The 19,431-nt window shown below is 41.8% G+C and overlaps 1 protein-coding gene across 1 annotated transcript in view; it reads left to right on the forward strand.

The window, feature by feature from the left end:
- ERBB4 (erb-b2 receptor tyrosine kinase 4) overlaps positions 1 to 19,431 on the forward strand; it is a 1,957,545-nt gene that overhangs the window by 1,571,993 nt on the left and 366,121 nt on the right. Inside the window, exon 17 of the mRNA XM_069225651.1 lies at positions 15,696 to 15,828. Coding sequence (XP_069081752.1) covers positions 15,696 to 15,828 — 133 coding nt within the window. The remainder of the gene's footprint in view (positions 1 to 15,695; positions 15,829 to 19,431) is intronic.

A 19,431-nucleotide genomic window follows, 5' to 3' on the forward strand; every position in this document is an offset into this window, starting at 1 on the left:
TATTACTGACCTGTTGTGTTTGGTCTAATAATGTAGTGTACAATACAGTTTATTTTTATATAACTTAGTGTTGTGTTTCCTTTATGGTGGGGATAGAGTGGGAGATGTGTTGTGTGTGTTGTGCAAACACTTTACACATTCCCTCTGGGATAGGCCTGACTGTTCGTGCCACGCTACCAAGGGATGAGCAGGGGTTATCTTGGGTGTGTAACACCCTGACTAGAGTGGGTGGGTTCTGCCTGGCTTAGGTGCATACTCCAGCCATCCAGAAACCCCATTTCTAACACATGGCAAGGCAAACTCTACATTCTACTCCTCCGGGGTCAATAAACTGAGTACCATCAACTTGGGCAAGAGCAACAGTCAATAATAACTACATAAAACAGGTTGTTAGTATTATTATGTGCTGCTGAACAAGTTATAGAATAAGCACCTCAAGGCGTACTTGAAGCTGAACACTTCCTCTACATGTCACAAATTCAACCAAGAGGAAAACGAGGTAAATAAACTACAGCCCAACAAAATTTGAAGGAAAGGATGTTTGTGTAGTTTGAATTTATCACAGGATCCTTTTGCCATTTTGTTGTCCCAAAGCCTAGGCAGAAGTCTTCCTAACTTCTTTTTATTATTGAAATCTTCCTTTTCAATGAAATTTCTTACTGCTCATGTTTTCTGAATTCTTGACTGATTCGTATTCTGGTCCTGTATTGGAGTTTGTTTTCTAAGGTTCGATTGGCAACATTTGTCCTTATCTGAGTTTTTTCTACCTGACAAAAGCCAATTACTGAAGTGTCAAACCAAGGATATGCGTCTTTATGCCAGTCTTGTAGAACGGCAGCTTGACATTCTGTTTTTGTCAGGTTGAGAAGAAACTTAGCTTACCCTTAGGACTCAAGTCAAGCTCCAAGTCCCAAAAAATTCAGTAAGAAAAGAACCAAGGAAGATGATTTCCTTCTTGCAAACATCGTCCCATTAGGTATCAACTACTGAAGACCGCTTTCTACTATTCAGAACTTTTTGCACCAGATGGCTGTGGCTCATGGAGGACTCTCATTCAGTTCAGTGAAGGTATTGGAATCTGCTTTGTAAACATGCCCACAAATATCTTTTTTGGGGTGCATCAAAGGGGGCCTTAGGCCCCCAGCACCCTGGGGTTTGCATTACCTAATTTGTGAATTCCTAACAGGAATTCGCAAATTAGGTAATGCAAAACCATTCGCACCTATGGGCCTACAGGCCCATAGGGACGAATGGAGTCCCGTTCCCTAATTGCGATTCGGTAATAGCAATTGCAACTTTTAAGAAATCGCTATTACCGAATCACAATTTTCATACATCCCATTTTGCATTTCTTAAATAGCGATTTCTTAAAAATCGCTATTTAGGAAATGCAAACCGGTATGATGATACATCTGGCCTTTAAATCCCAATATACAAACAGTGCCCGGGACCTACCACCCTCATCTATTTTACCATGTGCATTCACAACATTATCTTGCAGCGTCCTTCCATAGTAAGACTTTCATGAAGGGACTTTGACAATTGTTCAGTCTTTTTGTGGGATTTTCCTTAGATATCATTAAATTACTTATTGCATTTTAATGCATTATTTTTGCTTCTCTTAGAAATCTTTAAATCTTATTTCCGTTTAATTAAGTCTGCTTTGGGCTTATAGTTATTTATTTTGTTAAGTATAATATTTTTGTTTAGTTTGCAGCAAACAGGAACTCGTTTTTTTTGCGGGGTGATGGGGGTCTGCCTTTCTGATCAGGCCAAACCACCACATAAGAAGCACCTTTAGGCTTAATAAATTACTCAGGCATGTTTATCCCTTTCTCATGTTTACCCCTTTCTCATTGTCCTCCCGTTCCTGTAAGCCACCTAGGACAAGTTTAAAATGTTGAAAATCGATGATTACCAAATGGAAACAAAACAGTTTCCACGTGAAACAAATCTAGTTATGACAGTTAAGATTTAAGGCAGTGCCGACAAAACTACCAAATGCAGTTAAGTAATCAGAATCTGGTGAAATAACTTGCCAGAGTGAATTGAACTTTGGCACAATTTCACCAATTATCTCTGCCATTCAAAAAACATTTATTAAAACTACTGAGGACTAGTTCTCAAGTCTATGGGTGGTAAAAATGGTATTAATGCTCAACAAACAGCGCTAATTCAAACAGTCCCTTAAATCAGAAAATGAAATTGCACTGAGAAAGTCAACACGAAATAACTAGCGTCTATCACCACAGTAATGAGAAAGTGATGGTTTTTGTACACGTGAGTCAACTCCACGTCAGTGGGCCGTGGTCTGTGTCAGAAAAGTGCTCCACCCGACCTGGGTTAATAAGATAATATTAATATCAGTGAGCATTATGCAGAGAATTACGGTGCATCTGAAGAGGCCGCCTTCTGTGGGATGCGTTAGCATCATGCTGTGAGGGAAAAGCCAGGCTTACTGATTGGAATTCTTGGAGCCCCTCTCTTGTGGAGTGATGGAAGACAGAGATTGCTCCACGAAGCACTGCATTATGTATGGCCACACAGAAGCACTCCATGGGAACTCAGTCGGCGTGTCAAGCCAATGATGTGTCTGGGTTCCTCTTTCACAGTTAAAGTCTAGCTTCTGGTTCCCAAGATTCAGACTGGGGAATTCTTTTGTTCATTCCGAGCTCCACGTTGCCGCTCAGTGCAATCTCCTCCAGGACCTATTTTCTCCCCCTGCTCCCTACATTTAATAGTGAAATATACATGCATTGTTGTGTAAATACAGTGCTAAAATTACCACTTAGATGAGGCATGTTAAATCAATTTGAAGAAAAGCAACACCATTATATAGAGCCCTTTGTTTGAGGGATCGTACCTTAAAATTAAGGTGTGCGGAGAAGCTGTGTGTATTCTCAATAGGGTTCTTCCGGTTTTTAGCCACAAATTAGACTTATTTAGAATTTGGTAAATTTGTGATAGCTGATAAAAATTGGGAGATGACCTGTTCATGCTATTTATAATATATATTCCCATAAATGTACCCTGTATATTAACCGACGCAAGTTACGGCCAAACATTTGCTACATTGTGCTCCCTCGTCTTGTATAGTGCCTTTACCCCTTGTCCACTTGCAACATTGTGCTCCCCTGTCTAGTATAGTGCCTTTACCCCTTGTCAACAACACAGTCTATAGATAATGACGTTGGCCCTCATGACAAGACTTGAGGTCTTCAGCCTGCCAGCCCCACAATGGCGGTCAGGACTGCGCTCCTGTGGCGGTTCGACTACCACATTTAAACCCTTGCGGTCAGACTGCCAGGGTTCTGCCAGCTCAACCGTGATCCATGATCCCAACAGCCTGGTTGTGGTGGAGAACCTAATCCGTCAGGGCAGTACGCTGCCCTGCGGATTATGACCTCGTTCTCCTCCAGTCTTTTTTCATGGCTGGCGGAGAACCGGTGAAGGGGTCCCCCTGCCCAGCACCGTCACAATGTTCACTATCTGCTGTGCAATGCTGTGCAGACAGTGAACATTGCGAGGGTGGTGGTGCACCCTGCAGGTGACAGCATTGCCGCCAGCTTGATTACGAGCCGGAGATAATACTGCCGCCTGTTTCCTGCTAGGCGGGCAGAAACTGAGGTTTACGCCCACCAGCCCAGCGGGAAGCACCTAATAGGTCTGGCTGGTCTCCACTACAGCGGCGGCCACCCTGTCAGGAGTTTGACGGATGGGCTTTCCCGTCCGTCAAACTCATAATGAGCGCCTTGATTTGTAGAATTAAAGACCTTGGAGTTTATTTAGAGTTTGTCAAATGTGGATAAGGAGAAGTCCTACGGCCACTGTGTAGAGTTTATATTAATTTTGGTGGATGTTCTGCATCAGCCAAACTCGAACTAGCCCTCAAAGTCTTTAATCAACTTTACAAATGAAGTCATGATCCAAATACTGTGTTTCTAATGAATGGATGGGGGCACTATAAAAGACAGGGCGGGGAGAAAAGAATGCATTTGTGTGGCATTGTTCATTACTCTTCTGAATATTATTAGCAAAGGGTAAGATACTTTGCACTGGTGGCTGGCAGGTTCCTTACCCCTTTGAATGGGCATATGTTGTCCTTTACTGGTCACCATCTGAAGAAGATGGAGCATTGCCCACCACCCTCACTGTACCTCTTCACTGGCCTGGTCTTCCGCATAATACCAATCGCTAGTGCAGAGATGCTTGCCACTCTATGTGATGTGTAATTTTACATCTACCTTAACCAATCTGAGTGACACTTTTCATGTGTTCCCAGATAAACTCTCCTGCCGCCTCTCCTGCACCCACCCTTGTTGGCTTGCTAGTATAAACATGCCTAGAACCTGTCTTGAAAATGCACCAGTGTTACAATGTATGACAGCAGGGAAACCTGAGTCTGTCTTTTTCATTCGGTGAACTTAACACTAATCGGCTCACTAGAGGTGCTTCTTCTATCTTACATTGCTTACATTTAGTTGTGGGGCTAGACAGAAATTATATTCCCGAACTGCACTAGAAACTGCCTGAAAATTGATGAGACCCCACCCAAGAAGTTTATGTTGTCTCCTTTAAATTACATAGTTATTTTACCACTTAGTGAATGCCCTCTTTCCTACTTTAAGAAAGTTTGAGGGGATAATCAAGATGTGCCCATTTCTAGTAGTCAGATGGATAAGTATTTTGAACATGTTATACTCATCGATTTGTTCTGGCTTCCCTACAGTGTCCCCCTTAAATGAAATAGGACCTGACCCTTCAAATTAAGGTCCTTGTTTTGTCTGGAGTTTAAAAATCGTTTTTATCAAACTAGACCCCCTGTTGCTGTTCACTCAAGGTTAGAACCTACCATAGGTTATCAGAAAAACCTGCTGTTGTTCTCTGATGGTTGATTAAAGCTGTACTGCAGCCAGGAATAAGACGGAAACAACTGACCAGAGCAAGGCACAACTGTCTGGAAATGCATGAAAGAAAATAAAAGTAATTGGGCCCGCGCAGAAGGGACAAAAGTCTTTGCCCAGCTAGCCATTATTGACCCAAGACGTCTCCCTCATCTGACTGCCAGAATGTGCTTGGACCATCAAAAACCTGTGACTAGCGATGATCCTCCTCCATTCCTTCTTGGCCCTCCTGGCCTAGCAGTGTGGGGCTCCATGTGACATTATTTCCCGCATAAAGCAGATAGTTTTTAATATTAGTCTAGGATTTATGATAGTGTCCCCTTGTCCGAAATTGCACATGCATGAGCTACTGTAGGGCACGAGTTATAGTTTCTTAAGATAACTATAACTGTAACTGCTGAATTTCTATGGTTTTATGTGTTTAAAATCTGAACCTAATGTTAACGTCCCTCCAACCTTTGGATTTTTATTGAATTGCTAAGTTTAAAAAAAAATTTATTTCCTAACTATAACATCCCAGTAACCTTTGTTTTTTTAATATATATTAGCGTGCCACAATATTCTTATACTCTATATTTTAACAATAATATTTAGAGCCTTTCTAAATTAAAAGTTCAGCTCATTGCTTATGGTGCAAAAGGAAAGAATATTCCAGAGCTGAAAAAACGTGGAAAATGGACACTAAACAAGATAACTTAACCCAAGGCGTCAGGAGAGACTTTGCAAGTTGGGGAGCAGGTTTCTCACTACAAAGTATAGATGGAAAAACGATTCTGTGCTTCACTGGCAGCAAGTGAAGTTGTATTCCTGATTGGGAAATATGGTCGATTTCCAGAATTTATAAGTGTTCCAAGCTGCAAAGTTTTAGATCATCGGCAGCCAAGACAGAGAATGTTATGATAGTCTTTTCCGGATAAAGCTCATAAAGCTCGTACACAGGCATGAAGATGATGAGTTAGAAATGGGAGACTATTCCATAAGAGACTAAGGGACATATTTACAAGACACTTGCGCTGCCACAGCGTCATTTTTTTTTTTTTACACTAAGGCGACACTAAAGTGGCTTTTTCCCCCACGCGCATGCACCCCTTTGCAACCCTTGCACAACATTATTCCTGCGTCAGGCATGACATATGCAAGGGGGTCATTCCGATGAAGGTAGGCCTGAAAAAATGGCACAGTGAAATTTACAACATTTCACTGCACCATTTTTTCCATAATTTTTAACGCCTTCTCAAAGCAGGCATTAAAATGATGCACCCATTTTAATCAATGGACCTCCCTGTGCTTTGCTGCACTAGCATCAACATTTTTTATGCTAGTGCAGCAATGCGACACAATAGCGCCAAACATTTCAACTCTATAGTCCTGACCACCGCCATGGTGTGCCATATTGTAAATATAATGCAACCATGGTGTCGTTGGGTAGGGCGATGCAGGAAAAGTGGCGCATCAGAACTGATGCACCACTTTCTTGTAAATATGCCACTTAATGAGCAGAAGCATTGTTCAGGGCTTTCAGAAAGAGGTCTTTCTTGAGCAAGGCTCCTAGAGATATGACTTTATATTTCAGAGAGGAAAATTCATTGAAGGTCACAGTACAGCAAGATTGTACCCATCTAGTAGGATTTCTGTTTTATTTACATTATTGTAAGAAAATTTTGCAACATCCGAATCCTGAATTAGTCACATTGATTGTTGATTTTTGTGCATGATGGACAAGATTCACAATTCACTGCGAGTCAGTACATAAGACAGCTAGATACCCAAAAGTTCCAATCAACTGAGTTAGACGATGAGCGTAAATATTTAACAAAAATAGAGGAAATGATAAGCCCCATGGAAATCTGCATTTGATGGCTAAAGGGCTGGTACGATAAGATAGAAGGGTCACAGATTGGCCATAATGGAAGCCGAGAACCAGGCTGTAACTGGCCCCATAAGTCTGATTTCAGCCAGGCACTTCAGCAAGGTGGTTTGATCCTTACAATTGAATGCATTAAGAGTTCAAGTAGATTCAGGGTGGCAAAGCCATGATTATTTTATAAGATTTGGAAGCAACATCATTGGTCTATAGTCTTCTATCACTGCAGCATCAGGATTGTCTTTTTTCAGTGGCAGTGATTAGTTACACTTTCCGACCAATGGTAACTGTCCAGATGAGGAGAACAGATTGATACATTTGGTATGGGTTGGTGCGAGAATGGTTGCACAGGACTGTAGAAAAGGGCTCGAACACCATCATCGCTAGGGACTGATTTCATTAATCCTAAAACTTCTGTGTTCACCATGATTAGTGGGGTAAAAGTTCGTCCAGACTAGTGAGGGAAACGTAGAGAAGCACCCTAAAGAGGTGCATGAAGTGAGAAGGTTTTATGTCCAGGTATATTTTTAATTTTAGAGGTAAAGAGTTGTACAAAACTTTTGTGTGGAGGGGCCTGCAGATGTGAGCCAAAGAGGTTTAAAAAATGATGTTGTTGGACTGTGAAATACATTGACCTAGAAATTCATATTTGGCTTGAACTAAATCTGTTTTCTTTTTTAATAAAGCCTCACCTTCTTGTACATAAGTGCATTGGCTTCAAAGTAGAAAATCTGCTATTTGTGTCCTTAGAGTCATCTTGCTATGTGAGCCAAGTCCATATCCAGTAGCCCCGTGTTTGAAACTTTAGTGACCAGTTGGAAATGTAATGTGGCTCTCGCTAAAAAGTATTGAACATCCATGTTGTGTGGCCCCAATAACTGGACACTGGAGTATTGACTTTGAAATCCAGTTCTGTATCCTAAAACTAGCATCTTTAAGAGTATGGAATCCCTTTGCACTTTTGCAGATTCTCAGCCACCTAGTTTAAATCACGTCTATAATTTCTATAATAATATAACATATCATGCCCGAATTAATGAACATAAAGGATTGTGACTGCACTTTTGTGTACACACTGCAGTAAACACTGTGGAAAACACTGCAGTAGTGAAAGAGCTGTGGTCCAACGGTTTCCAAAATAATACGAGACTTCGCAATCAATCCCCCAGATTAGCATTGTGTGTAGGCCTATTTTAATATCAACGGCAGCAACTTTTTTTGTAGGCACTATGAAACAGTTGCCACAGTAGCTCCATCTCTAAGAGATGCCACAACTTTCTGGTTTATGTTGGAGAGTAATGAAAATTTCATATGAGGAAATACTTACTCTGCAACAATGTACCTGAGTTACATAATTATTACACTTGTTGACTGTGCAATCCAGCTACGGACATCAAATATATAAAATAAGTAATTTAATTATCCAGTAGAACTTAACCAATGGTGTTCCAGACCATTTCAGGGGCACCATTGATAAACTCCAGTAACTACCACAGATGCTGCCCAGTAACCCCCGACTCCCAAGACCAAGAGAAGAAGTCACATTGGCCTCCTACAGTTAGAGGAGCGGTACAAAAAGGTGGACATCCGAGGGGTTGTAGGTAGCCCATTCGTTCAATTGGTCTTGTGTGACCAAACTCTCTGAATCAGATGCAAGGATAACATATTTTACTATGTATTATTCATACACGTGCTTAATATTAGTGTAAGCACAACATAGCAATTTTGGAGACTGTAGGATAACATTGAAACTCCTTATTGGAATCAATGTTAGCCCTCCCTGCCCTCCACTGGTTATAAAATACTAATTATTTTATGTCCCTCCAGTGTCAGCGTTCAATGCCATGAAGAGGGAACGTAGACGTAATAACTATTTGCAGAACATTGTAAGGAATGGAAATACATTACCTTCAAAAATGCGGTGTGAGAAGCCTGTGCCCCTTTTCGTCCTCTCCCACTAAAGCTTTTAATCCTGCCTGCATTAATGTCCTGGCTTGTTTTCTCTTATATCAATGCATTCATCGGTGCAGGGATTTCCAATTATATTGATAGGGACAGGCATCTGCTTGAGCAGCCGGGGCCTTACCGTTCCCGCTTCATTGGTATTAGTTGTCCTGACCTCGAGAATCCTGGCTGGTGGCTCTCATTGCTACTTGGTGGCAGGGAAGTGTAATGATCCCAAATCTAGCTCAACAAACGCAACACACGTCGCACCCACCGGCACCACCTACGCCGACGAGCTGCCGCTACCATGTCTCCCCCTGGGAGAGATTCTCTAACTCTGAAACCTTCTGCGTATTAGGGTGCAGTGATGCAGAGGTTCTGTTTGCGAATATGCTAAAAACTTTGGGATGCCATAACAGATTGTGTTTCTGAGGTTTAAGAGCCCACTGTATGAATGAAGGCAGTGGGATAAGGTGAGCTGAGATAAACAGGAAAATTCAATATATTCTTGCTGATTCCATGTATTGCATGTGGTTTGAGTGGATCTACACAAGAAATGTAAACTATATATATTTTGTGCTTTTGATACCATGTGTGACTTTATCAGTAGTATGTAGCTATAACTTATTTTTATTTGTACACTTGTGCATTTTTCAATTTCCTAAAATGAGCATTCGTTGGACCGTGCAAGAGAGTTTCAAACCTTTAGATATAGTATCAAAAACAAAGATCTGCTGTTCTACCGACGTTCAACCATCCTGCATTGACATAGCCCACCCAATGTATACCTCCTGACTTTACCATCTTTCTTCAGAAGGATACTTTTTGTTCTGTTGCATTATTACTAACTCGTCTTATTCTTCCTGGCTGTAGTGACAGTGGATTTACTGAGAGTAAAAGCGCACACTGATCAAGTAATTCTTGCTTATGTTATTTCAATGTTATAATATCCTTCTCTGAGATGTCTGTGAGGATGAAGGTACTGACATCAACATTATTAGCCCTAAAAATAGGAGGCAGAGAAGAGGCAATAAAGAGGAGGGTTTACCCTCCTCACATTAAAGATATCCACAAGTTAGAGTGCCCTACCCTGCCAAATGGACTTCCAGGCCTCCCTTTAGAAAAAGCATTTTTTTTTTGTAAGGAGAACCCTCACGGACCAGGGTTACTTACCCCTTGGTGGCATGCTTTATTACTGGGTTCCTTTCCGTTCCGCAGCAAAGATTTGTTTTTTCTAAAGGGAGGCCTGGTCAGCCCATATGGCAGGATAGGACTCTTTAATTTGTGTGTCATCATCATTGGTTCCAGGTGATAAGGAGCATCACTCAGTCTGCTTCAGGGCTCTGCAGACATTCTATATATGTAATGCATGAGGACCCATCTCAGCCCTGCGGGCGACTTGTGTGTGATTAGGAATCTGAATCCTTGTGAATCTGAAACAAAGTCTGGTAGATGGCTTGTGGCTACCCAATTCAGAACTGTGGTGGACGGTGGGATTGGGATAAGGTAGCATAAAAAATAAAGATGGAGATGGATGTCTGTGAAGGAGAGTTCCACTTTAAAGGGACAGTGGGGACCAACAGCCGAAAAACAGAATCACCAATCTACCCGTCCTATATGCTATTAGGACTAAGAAAAAAGATACAAGGTTACACTGTCCACTTTCCCACTGATATTGAAACCTAAAGCTGGGGGATAATAGAAACAGAGACTATGGATCCGGGTGTACTTGGGTATAACAAAGTTCTGAAAGTTCAGGCATCCAAACTGAAATTTCATTTTGAGGTTAAGGAAGGATATTGATATGTCCAGCTGATGCACTCACTGTCCCAGCCAGAAGTTAATCTTTCCACAATAGATTTCATATAGAACATATTTTATAATCAACAACTAATATCCACCACATATGGCATCCTAAACCGAAACCAACACATGGAAAAATGTACATTTGTTCAAATGTGAAAGGAGACTGCGCGGAGAGATGTTAACTAATAGAGAGGTTGAACACGTTTGTCAATCGGGCAGAACGGCTATGAACAATACATATGGATCTCTATCCCTCTTTCTCTAGTTTCCCTTCTCATTTCTGGCCATCTTTTTGTCTAGAGGGCACTAGACACTGCTTTCCGGCATATGCCTGAAAAATAATTTTCCATCTTAATAAGGTCTCTGCCTATGGGTTAATAGCAATGGAAGGGAATTTTAGCTGAAATTAGAGAAATCCAATTTACTTGCACTGGCGATTAGCACGATGAAAGGATGGAAACCCTTTAAAAATGACATGGGGATATTACTTCTGCCATTACTTTAGCACACCTATTAATAGACTAATGTCAAAAGAGAAAACCACCTTTCATACAGGTGTGAGAAACTAAGGTTATTCAGACAATGGGTTGGAAAAGTTCATGGCGAAATTAACTTCATAATAGTACTAGTCTGGGGTAAGCTTTAAAAAATCCATGATGGGAGGCTTTTTTCATCACTCAACTGATACAGAAACTGCTTTCCTGTCAGCGCACATGCAATTTGTTTGCACTGTCCAGTCCGTGCAAGAGCTGGTGCAACATCTTCCCCCATCAATATAATCCGAGACAAAATAACATTACACCGCTGGGTCATTGGCACATGAGGGCGTTGTCTCAAACTGATACCCAAATATTCTTCAGCTACGTAAAACAAGATATACATGCAGTAGTAATATTTATTTTATAGAAAACATGCCAACTACAATAATAGACAAAAAACAGATCAATGCAAACATTAAAATGCACATGTCATGTATAGGAGAATTAACAGTCTATGCGGTAGCATGTTAAGAATGCCATTAAATGTTACAAAGAAACTTTTAAGATGATAGAATAGGCTTTTGTAAAAAGGCACAGGCACAACATAATTAAAAAAAGAATGAGGGGCATATTTAAAAGCCCCTAGCGCCATTCCAACGCCACATTAGCATAATTTTTTTTACGCATATGTGATTTTAGAAGGCCAAAAATGCCACGCCATATTTACAAAGTGGCACATTGCATGCATTGTGCCACTTAATAACACTTTGCGCTACATTATGCCTGCGCTAGGCCCTGCTTGAGAAACTCCCCATTAGGGGGGGCCAAAAAAAATGGCGCAAGGAAATCTAGGATATTTCCTTGCACCATTTTTTTCAGCACTTTTAACAGCTGCTCAGTGCAGGCATTAAAAGGAAGCTTCCATTGTTTACAATGGGCCTCTGGGTGCTTTGCAGGATTAGCGTCAGAGTTTTTTATGCTAATCCTGCAAAGTGCCAGACTAGCATCAACAATTCTGACACTAGTCCTGTAACTACCACTATGGCGCGCCGTATTTCAAATACAGCGCATACATGGTGGCGTTAGGGGGGGTGCTAAGGAGCCATTTTTCTTAAATATTCCCCTAAATTTCCCAATAAAACTATAGTTCTTTGCAGAAATCAGTACCTTTTTTTAACTGCCCTGATTTGCCTAAACAAATTCTGCCCAGGATTCAAGTAATGACCCCCCATTTACACTCAATTCTGTAATGATCAAACTGTCCCTTCCTCAAATAACAATATTTGCAGTACATGTTGTTCTTTTTAGCTAGCTGTTGACCCCTCCCCTCACACTCACTGACCCTGCCTTATTATACTCCTGTTAATATTTCCTATAATTCTTCATTGCACTTCCAGTTTGACCAGCTAAAATGGGCTGGATTGCCTCGCTGACAGTACAAACTGAACTAGAAGTATAAACAATCCAATATCCACAAGAGCACAAACACATGTCCCTTTGTAACTTTTTATGTTGTTTTCTAATTATCAGTTTTGCTTTTAAAGCTATTTCAGCTTGTTCTATGTGCAGAGCAGCCCTACTCATAAAACAAGGTAAATAAACTATAAAAACAGACAATAATCTGTTGCTTGGTTACAGTAATAGAATGAAAACGCAACTCGAGCAGCTTTATTTCTCAGCTGCAGTTTACCAGGTTCCCAAAGAAAGGTCGGCGGGCCGCTTTTTGAGTACCACTGCTTTACAGCATAGATATGCCCACTAAGCTGGTGATGGTCTCTAAATACCCTAGACGGTCCTCTGGTGACCAACCCTCCCCCACCCCCAACCCACCCTTGCAGAGCAGTGGACCATCGCAGAGTCTAAATGATCTCATGCGTCTTGCAAACAGTGAAAGCAACTTTTTCTTATCCTAATCCTGCTCTAAGATTTGTGCGACAACTTCCTACTTCTATGACTATGCCTATGACTGCATATATGTTTGCACGTATTAATTTCTAAGTTTGCAACATTGCGCAATGTTCTTTTTTCTTTCAAACGCTCGTGAAATGCCATGAATTTTTTTCAAAAATACTTGAAATAATTTTTCATAGGAAAAAGTGGTTTACTGGGATTTTGCCTTACCTATTTTGTACTCTGTGTGAACCTCACATAAAAATGTCTTACTTGATACTGGCAGGAAACTGTTTCGGCCAGAAATTGTTTGTAGGTGGGACATTTCCTGTGTGAAACAGTCCCTTGGTGGTATCGCACAAGATCTTTTTTTATTTTTTCACACATTTGCTTAAAAAGAGTCATGCGATATTGCTCAATGCAAAGTTTCACGAAATTTCACACATCTTTCAGATTGCACAATTTTCAAATTTGACTGTATTTTTTAAGATAAATAATACTGTGTCCCAGTCTATCTTCTCTGTTAATCTCTTTGTGATGCCCTTACGTGAGAAGGAAACCCTAAATATTTTGTAATTTTGATTCATGCTAATTCTTTTGCTGCACGTTAAGTAGATAGTACTGGCTTTATTTAGACGTTGGAAGATGGGATACTCCATCAAAACATGATGGATACCCTGTACACCATATTATAAGTGCCATAAACTATAAAGCACTTGCAATACAGCGAATGCAACATATGCCATGTTTGTGATGGAGTACCCCATCTGCCAAATTCTAAATAAGGTCCTCTATCTCAAACAGTGTACATCATGAAGAAAATACATGAGTTAAGTACATTTAGATAAAAATTTAAAAAATAAACTATTCAAGTCAAAGCTACTGTTGCTGTGGGTTGGTTTTAAGGTCTCCTGGGTAAGCCCTATTTAGGTGGACAAGAACCACAAGAGGGTCATCACGGACTTTCTCTCTGTGTCTGCGAAGTGAAACTCCAACACAAACAGGCAAAACCAGTAGCTCATGCCTTTGGAACCTATGGGCTTTGCCAATAGTTTTTATCAATGCTTTACAGTATTCAAGATGCTTGGCACAGGAGAGACAAAAAAAGCCTATGACGTGGTCTGCTGCTTCATTTTGCAGGCATGCACACTGCATGTGTGCTCACTGACAAAATTATGCAAGGTATTTTTATTCCACTGATCCAAGGCGGATCAGTAAATAAAAAAAAAAAAGAAGCAAAACATTTTTTTTAAAGTGGGTGGGATGAAGCAACTTGAAGGATGTGGGTTGGGGGAAGCAACGTGGAAGGTGTGGGTTTTGAGGTTGCAATACAAAGTGGACTGGTGGGACAAATCACAGACAGGGCACAGGTGGGGGACAACAGGTAGGGAAGGGTCAGAAGACAAAATATAGGGTGAGTGGGACATACACAACATGGGCGCGAGAGAGCAACATAGAGCGTAGTCGGAATGGAAAAACACAGGTAAGGCCGAGCAGCATGGTGGGAGAAGCTGAAGGGCAAGAAAGCAACGCCGGGTAGCAGAAGCACATGAAGGCAAGTGCAGAAGGCAAGTTTGGGAGATGCACGTTGGTGACAGACAGCAATACGAAGAACAGAGGCGGTAAGAGAAGTACTCAAGGGAGACAGGGGGAAAACACAGTCTTCAATGGATTGCTTAACCAAAAACAACAACAAAAATACTATCTGGAAAGTAAGCAGTGGAAGGACACAAGTAATGAGGTTTTGCTCCAGTGGAGGAAGGCGAGGAAGAAAAGCCCACACATGCTCACACATAAAAGGCAAGCTCATGAGAATGAATTTAAAGCACTAAGGGCCATATGTACGAAATCTTTTTCCCATAGACACAGAATGGGTAAACTCCTTTCGTACATCTGGCCCTAAATGGGAAACATTGGGTGGGCCCTAAGCCCATTGTAAGCTGATAATAGATCTTTTCACAAACTAGCAGCTTTAGTAAGCAATGGATGGAGTTGCTTGATACTTGCAACCTTTCAAAACGTCAGAGTACAGATTTAGTTTCTCATTTATTTTTGTTGTACCTGAGCAATGCATTTGCTGCCTGAAGTAAAGTTCTTCCCATCCCAAAAAGGAAAATAGTGCACTATAAACAACCGCCGAAAAAATAAATCGGAAATTTTTCAAATGACACATTGCGGTACCAGTATCTATGGACAAAACACAAACAAGCTGGAAAAACAAACGTATGATTGCCACTGGTCTTCACTGTGACAGGTGATGCCTCCTGGTTCTCAGCAGTTCATGAACAATCTCTTCTGGGAACACCTGTGGGAGGGCTTGGGCGGTCTGGGTGCGATATCTCAATATGGGTGGTCAAGCAGCGCAGGAAGAAAAACAGGTTTGAAGGAGAACAGGCAGGAATACAATCAGCCCGGCAGGACTTTGTGAAAGGACGTTGGGAATACAACTGTCTAAAGGATGTAAGTAGGATGGTAACGTGTCCACCTTAGCATAAGTGTCCAGTGGTCACTATGCGGAGGCCTTATTTCCTTCATCTACTGCTTGACTAGCATATATCTGTGATAATGCTGGAGTCACAAACATCCACCCAAAAATAATTGATATAACAATTCTATGCTTTGTGTGTCTCCTCACTTCCCCACGTTTGTCATGGCTATGTTTATATTCCCTCAGTTCTTGAGTTTCCTGCATCCTTTCACTCTTTCATGATCTCCTCCCCTGGTGCTTACAGTGCTTTGTTATTCTCTGGGGTGGTGGGGTGGTGTCCTTTTCTGACCTCATGGTGGATCCTTTGCTTCTGCTCATAGAACTCTGCTTATTGCTGCTGCGGTTGTTGGAGGACTCTTCATCATGGTGATCATCTGCCTGACTTTTGCTGTCTACGTCCGACGTAAGAGCATCAGGAAGAAGAGAGAGCTCCGGAGGTTTCTTGAGACAGAGGTGAGGTGGTTGAAATAATGAGCTAGTAGTTAGCATGCTACAATATAAAAATTAAAGAGTTCCAGGGCTGAGGTGAAAAGTTGTGGCTCTAAAGCTTCCTTCGCTCTCCTGGGTAGCTTGGTCAAGTGGTCAAGGCCTAGCTCTTGCGAGGTGGTATGAATATTTAGTTGGATACTGCATAATCGAGCAGATAGACACAATAGATCTTAATATAAAATTCAGGTTGTTACTTAACAAGAAATTAGATTTGAATGCACCCTTATTTTTGCACTATAACAAAAATACAGAAGAAAAAGTGGCAACCTCTAAATGTGCAAGAACATTTTCAAAATGTGTACATAAATGGAAGAGGCACTGTTATGTGGTCCGTGTAGCGGTTCTGGATACGACTCTTTTGTGCGGTCCAGTAAGCGGCCTCTCATAAAAATTAATTGTATAATATGTGTATAGATGTGTGTGTCTAAGGACTTTGCCATTTACTTTGTTCCACCGGAGTGTACCGTTTCCATGACCAGTCTGAAAGTGTTCTCAAGACACGCATCATTAGCCAATTATATAGTTTTGGTGCAATGATGCACACATGATAGTGTGATATATTTAAGCTATATTGTTCTGAAGGGTTCTAAAATGCATATTGGTGTGTTGAGCAGACCACATGCCATCATGTTTTCAAGATAACACTTTGCATAAGTGAGATAGTACACTTATATTCCTTACACCTGTGGTGTTCAAACAAGCATTGTATATATGGTTTGATGTTTTCAATGTTCGAAACTAAAAAAGACATGATGTCATGAGGGGAGACAGCAGCATTCCAGTTGACAAGTGAAGATAAGGGTTGCTATAAAAATTAGTTTGGGTCCATTAAGATACAGTACATGGGGATAGGATAGGCAGGCAGGAATCCATAGGGGTATAAATGAGTATGTGGATAAGAAGGGACTGTGAAATTCCTTAAGAGCAAAGAAGAATGCATGTGTAGATACAGCTGAGTGAAGAGAATAAAAGCAATCGTACTTCCCTTCCCTGATCACCTAAGTTGGGCTCTATACCAGAAGCAAGCACTGCATTACACCATGCACACCCCTAAATCTTAAAGGTTCTCAGATATGTTGTTTGTAATACTGGGAATGGATGTTGAAAGGTCCAGGGTCTTGATATGTTAAGAGCAATAAAGCTCCATTATTTGGACAAAAGTACAACATAATAGCGCCAAGAAACAAATGAAATAAAGGGAGATGTGCTTGAGTGAATGAAAGGAAAGGTGGTGGCCATCTAATAAATGAGTTGCTTATGTTCACTACTTCTATATGCAGCCTATTGTGAGATGCTTAATATCTGCCATTAATCTAAACCTCCTGGATCTTTGTTGGACATGGCTGGTCTAGACAATGCAGTTCACAAAGGAAATTCATTTTACAAGACCCTAAGCTCTGGTCTTGGAGATAAACCTTTCCAGGAAATACTGATTGTTCACAGATTCATACTAAACAGATACAGCAAGCATTTATAAAAAATAACTGTTAAATCTATATTAAAATGTAGATGATGCTGGCCCCCCATCTCAAAAAAGTCCTTCACACACTAATACATCCCGAACAATGTGGCTTCATGCCGTCTCGTAGCATGATACATTGTCTTTGCTGCCTCCATGTAGCCCTAGCCCACTGACATACTTGGCCTACAGCCTTAGCTCTGTTTTCTCTAGATTTTGAGAAGGCATTTGACACAGTGGATTGAGAGTACCTTTGTCTAGTGTTACAACATGCTGGGATTGGGCCCTGCTTTCAGAGGACAGCACGGGTCCAAATCAATGGAATCCTCTCTCACACCTTCTCTATCAGCTGAGGGACTAGACAGGGGTGCCTTCTGTCCCCACTTTTGTTTGTGCTAGCAATAGAGCCACTGCTTGCCTCATATGTTGTGATGCTAGGTCCCCGGTTGGAGGTGGGGCGAGGGTGATGAAGACCGTATAGCTTTGTATGCGGATGATGTGCTTTTATACCTGGCTGAACCAGAGCTGAGTGGACCCTGCTGTTTATTTCTCCTTTGTCAGTTTCGGGAGGCATCCAGTCTCCAGATGAACTCCTCCAATTCTGTGCTGGTACCCCTGGTTCCATCCCGTGACTGCTTTGATTGGCATAGCACTATTCCCATCCACCGACTCAGTTTCAAATATTTAGTCATTTGGTAGCCCTGCACCTGGAGCGGATCTAGTCCCTTAATCACAAGCCTGTGACGAGGAAGGCCTCCTCAAATGGCAATCTCTTCCCTTAAATGATATGGGGTGCATAGCCCTCTACAAAATTATGATCCTCCCAAGACTTTTGTAAGTCTTCCAAAACTAACTTCTCTTCATACCTCGGTCTTGGTTCCAGACCATGGATGGGGCTGCGACCACCTTTCTTGGGATTGGCTCCAGGCATCGGCTCGCCTTTACACACTGTCAGTGGGCCCTATATGATGGAGGCTTGGATATGGTCAACCTCTACCTTTATCACTTAGCCTCCCTTCATTTAGTACTCCCTGATTGGTTTAACAGGGAGGGTCAGACCCATCATATCAACTACAAATCTCCAACCTTGGGCATTCTCAAATAATGGATGTGTTTTTAGGTTCCCAATTCCCCAGAGCACTCCCCCATTTGCTAAAATAGCCCTCTTGGCTTGGAGAGCAGCCCTACACCATACTCAATGGAACTCGACACTCACAAAACAAACGCCTCTTTGGCACCGCACCTGGTTGAAGGAAATAGCCTTGTTATGAGGGTTTGAGAAATGGCCCTGAATTGGTATTTCACACTTGGGTGATGTTTGAGCAAGCACACATATGCAGGCCTTTCAAGAGCTCCAGACTACTTATGTGCTCTTCAAGACACAATTCTACAAATATCTCTGGCAAAGACATCCCCTCCAGGCCCATACCATCCAAACAGACCCCCTTCCAGAATTTAGCCCGTTGGAAGGCAAACTCCTTATGGGTGCGTTGGGCAAAGGGGGGTCTCTAAGATATACCATACCCTGATTGTTAATACCCCAGGCAACCTAGAACACCTTCAAATTAGGTGGAATACCTGGCTAGGCCCCCTTAAGGACGATGATTTGAGAGACACACTCATGGCACCTAGAATTATTATGATATCTTCAAAGCTACGCTTGATACAGACGTACTATTTCTACACTGCCTATTTCACCCCCGCCCAGATGTACCAAGTGGGCCTCCTTCCTGAGCCCATCTGCCCCCGCAAGCCCGCAGACTTCTGTCATGTATTTTGACTTTGTCCCAAAAGTCAGTTGTACTGGTCTGCAATAGTAGGTGAGTTGACTGAGGTCCTGTGGTGGGAGGTTCCTCCTCTGGGACTTTTATTGGGTGCCCTTGGGTGGTTTGGGGTATGCGGGCTGAAAATACTTTTCTAGGCCCAGCGCTTATGGTTGTCAAATGGGACATTGCGGCCCACTGGAGAAAGCCCACCTCTCCCACCATGTCCAAGTGGTGCTGAGATGAGACTGGTGTACGAGGCCCGAGGCTGCCCTCGCAAACATTGTAGGGTCTGGGGAAAATGGTTTGGACAGATGTCATAATAATTATTGTGAGGGAGGAACA

The sequence above is a fragment of the Pleurodeles waltl genome, chromosome 3_1, assembly GCF_031143425.1.
Source record: "Pleurodeles waltl isolate 20211129_DDA chromosome 3_1, aPleWal1.hap1.20221129, whole genome shotgun sequence".
Lineage (NCBI taxonomy): Eukaryota > Metazoa > Chordata > Amphibia > Caudata > Salamandridae > Pleurodeles > Pleurodeles waltl.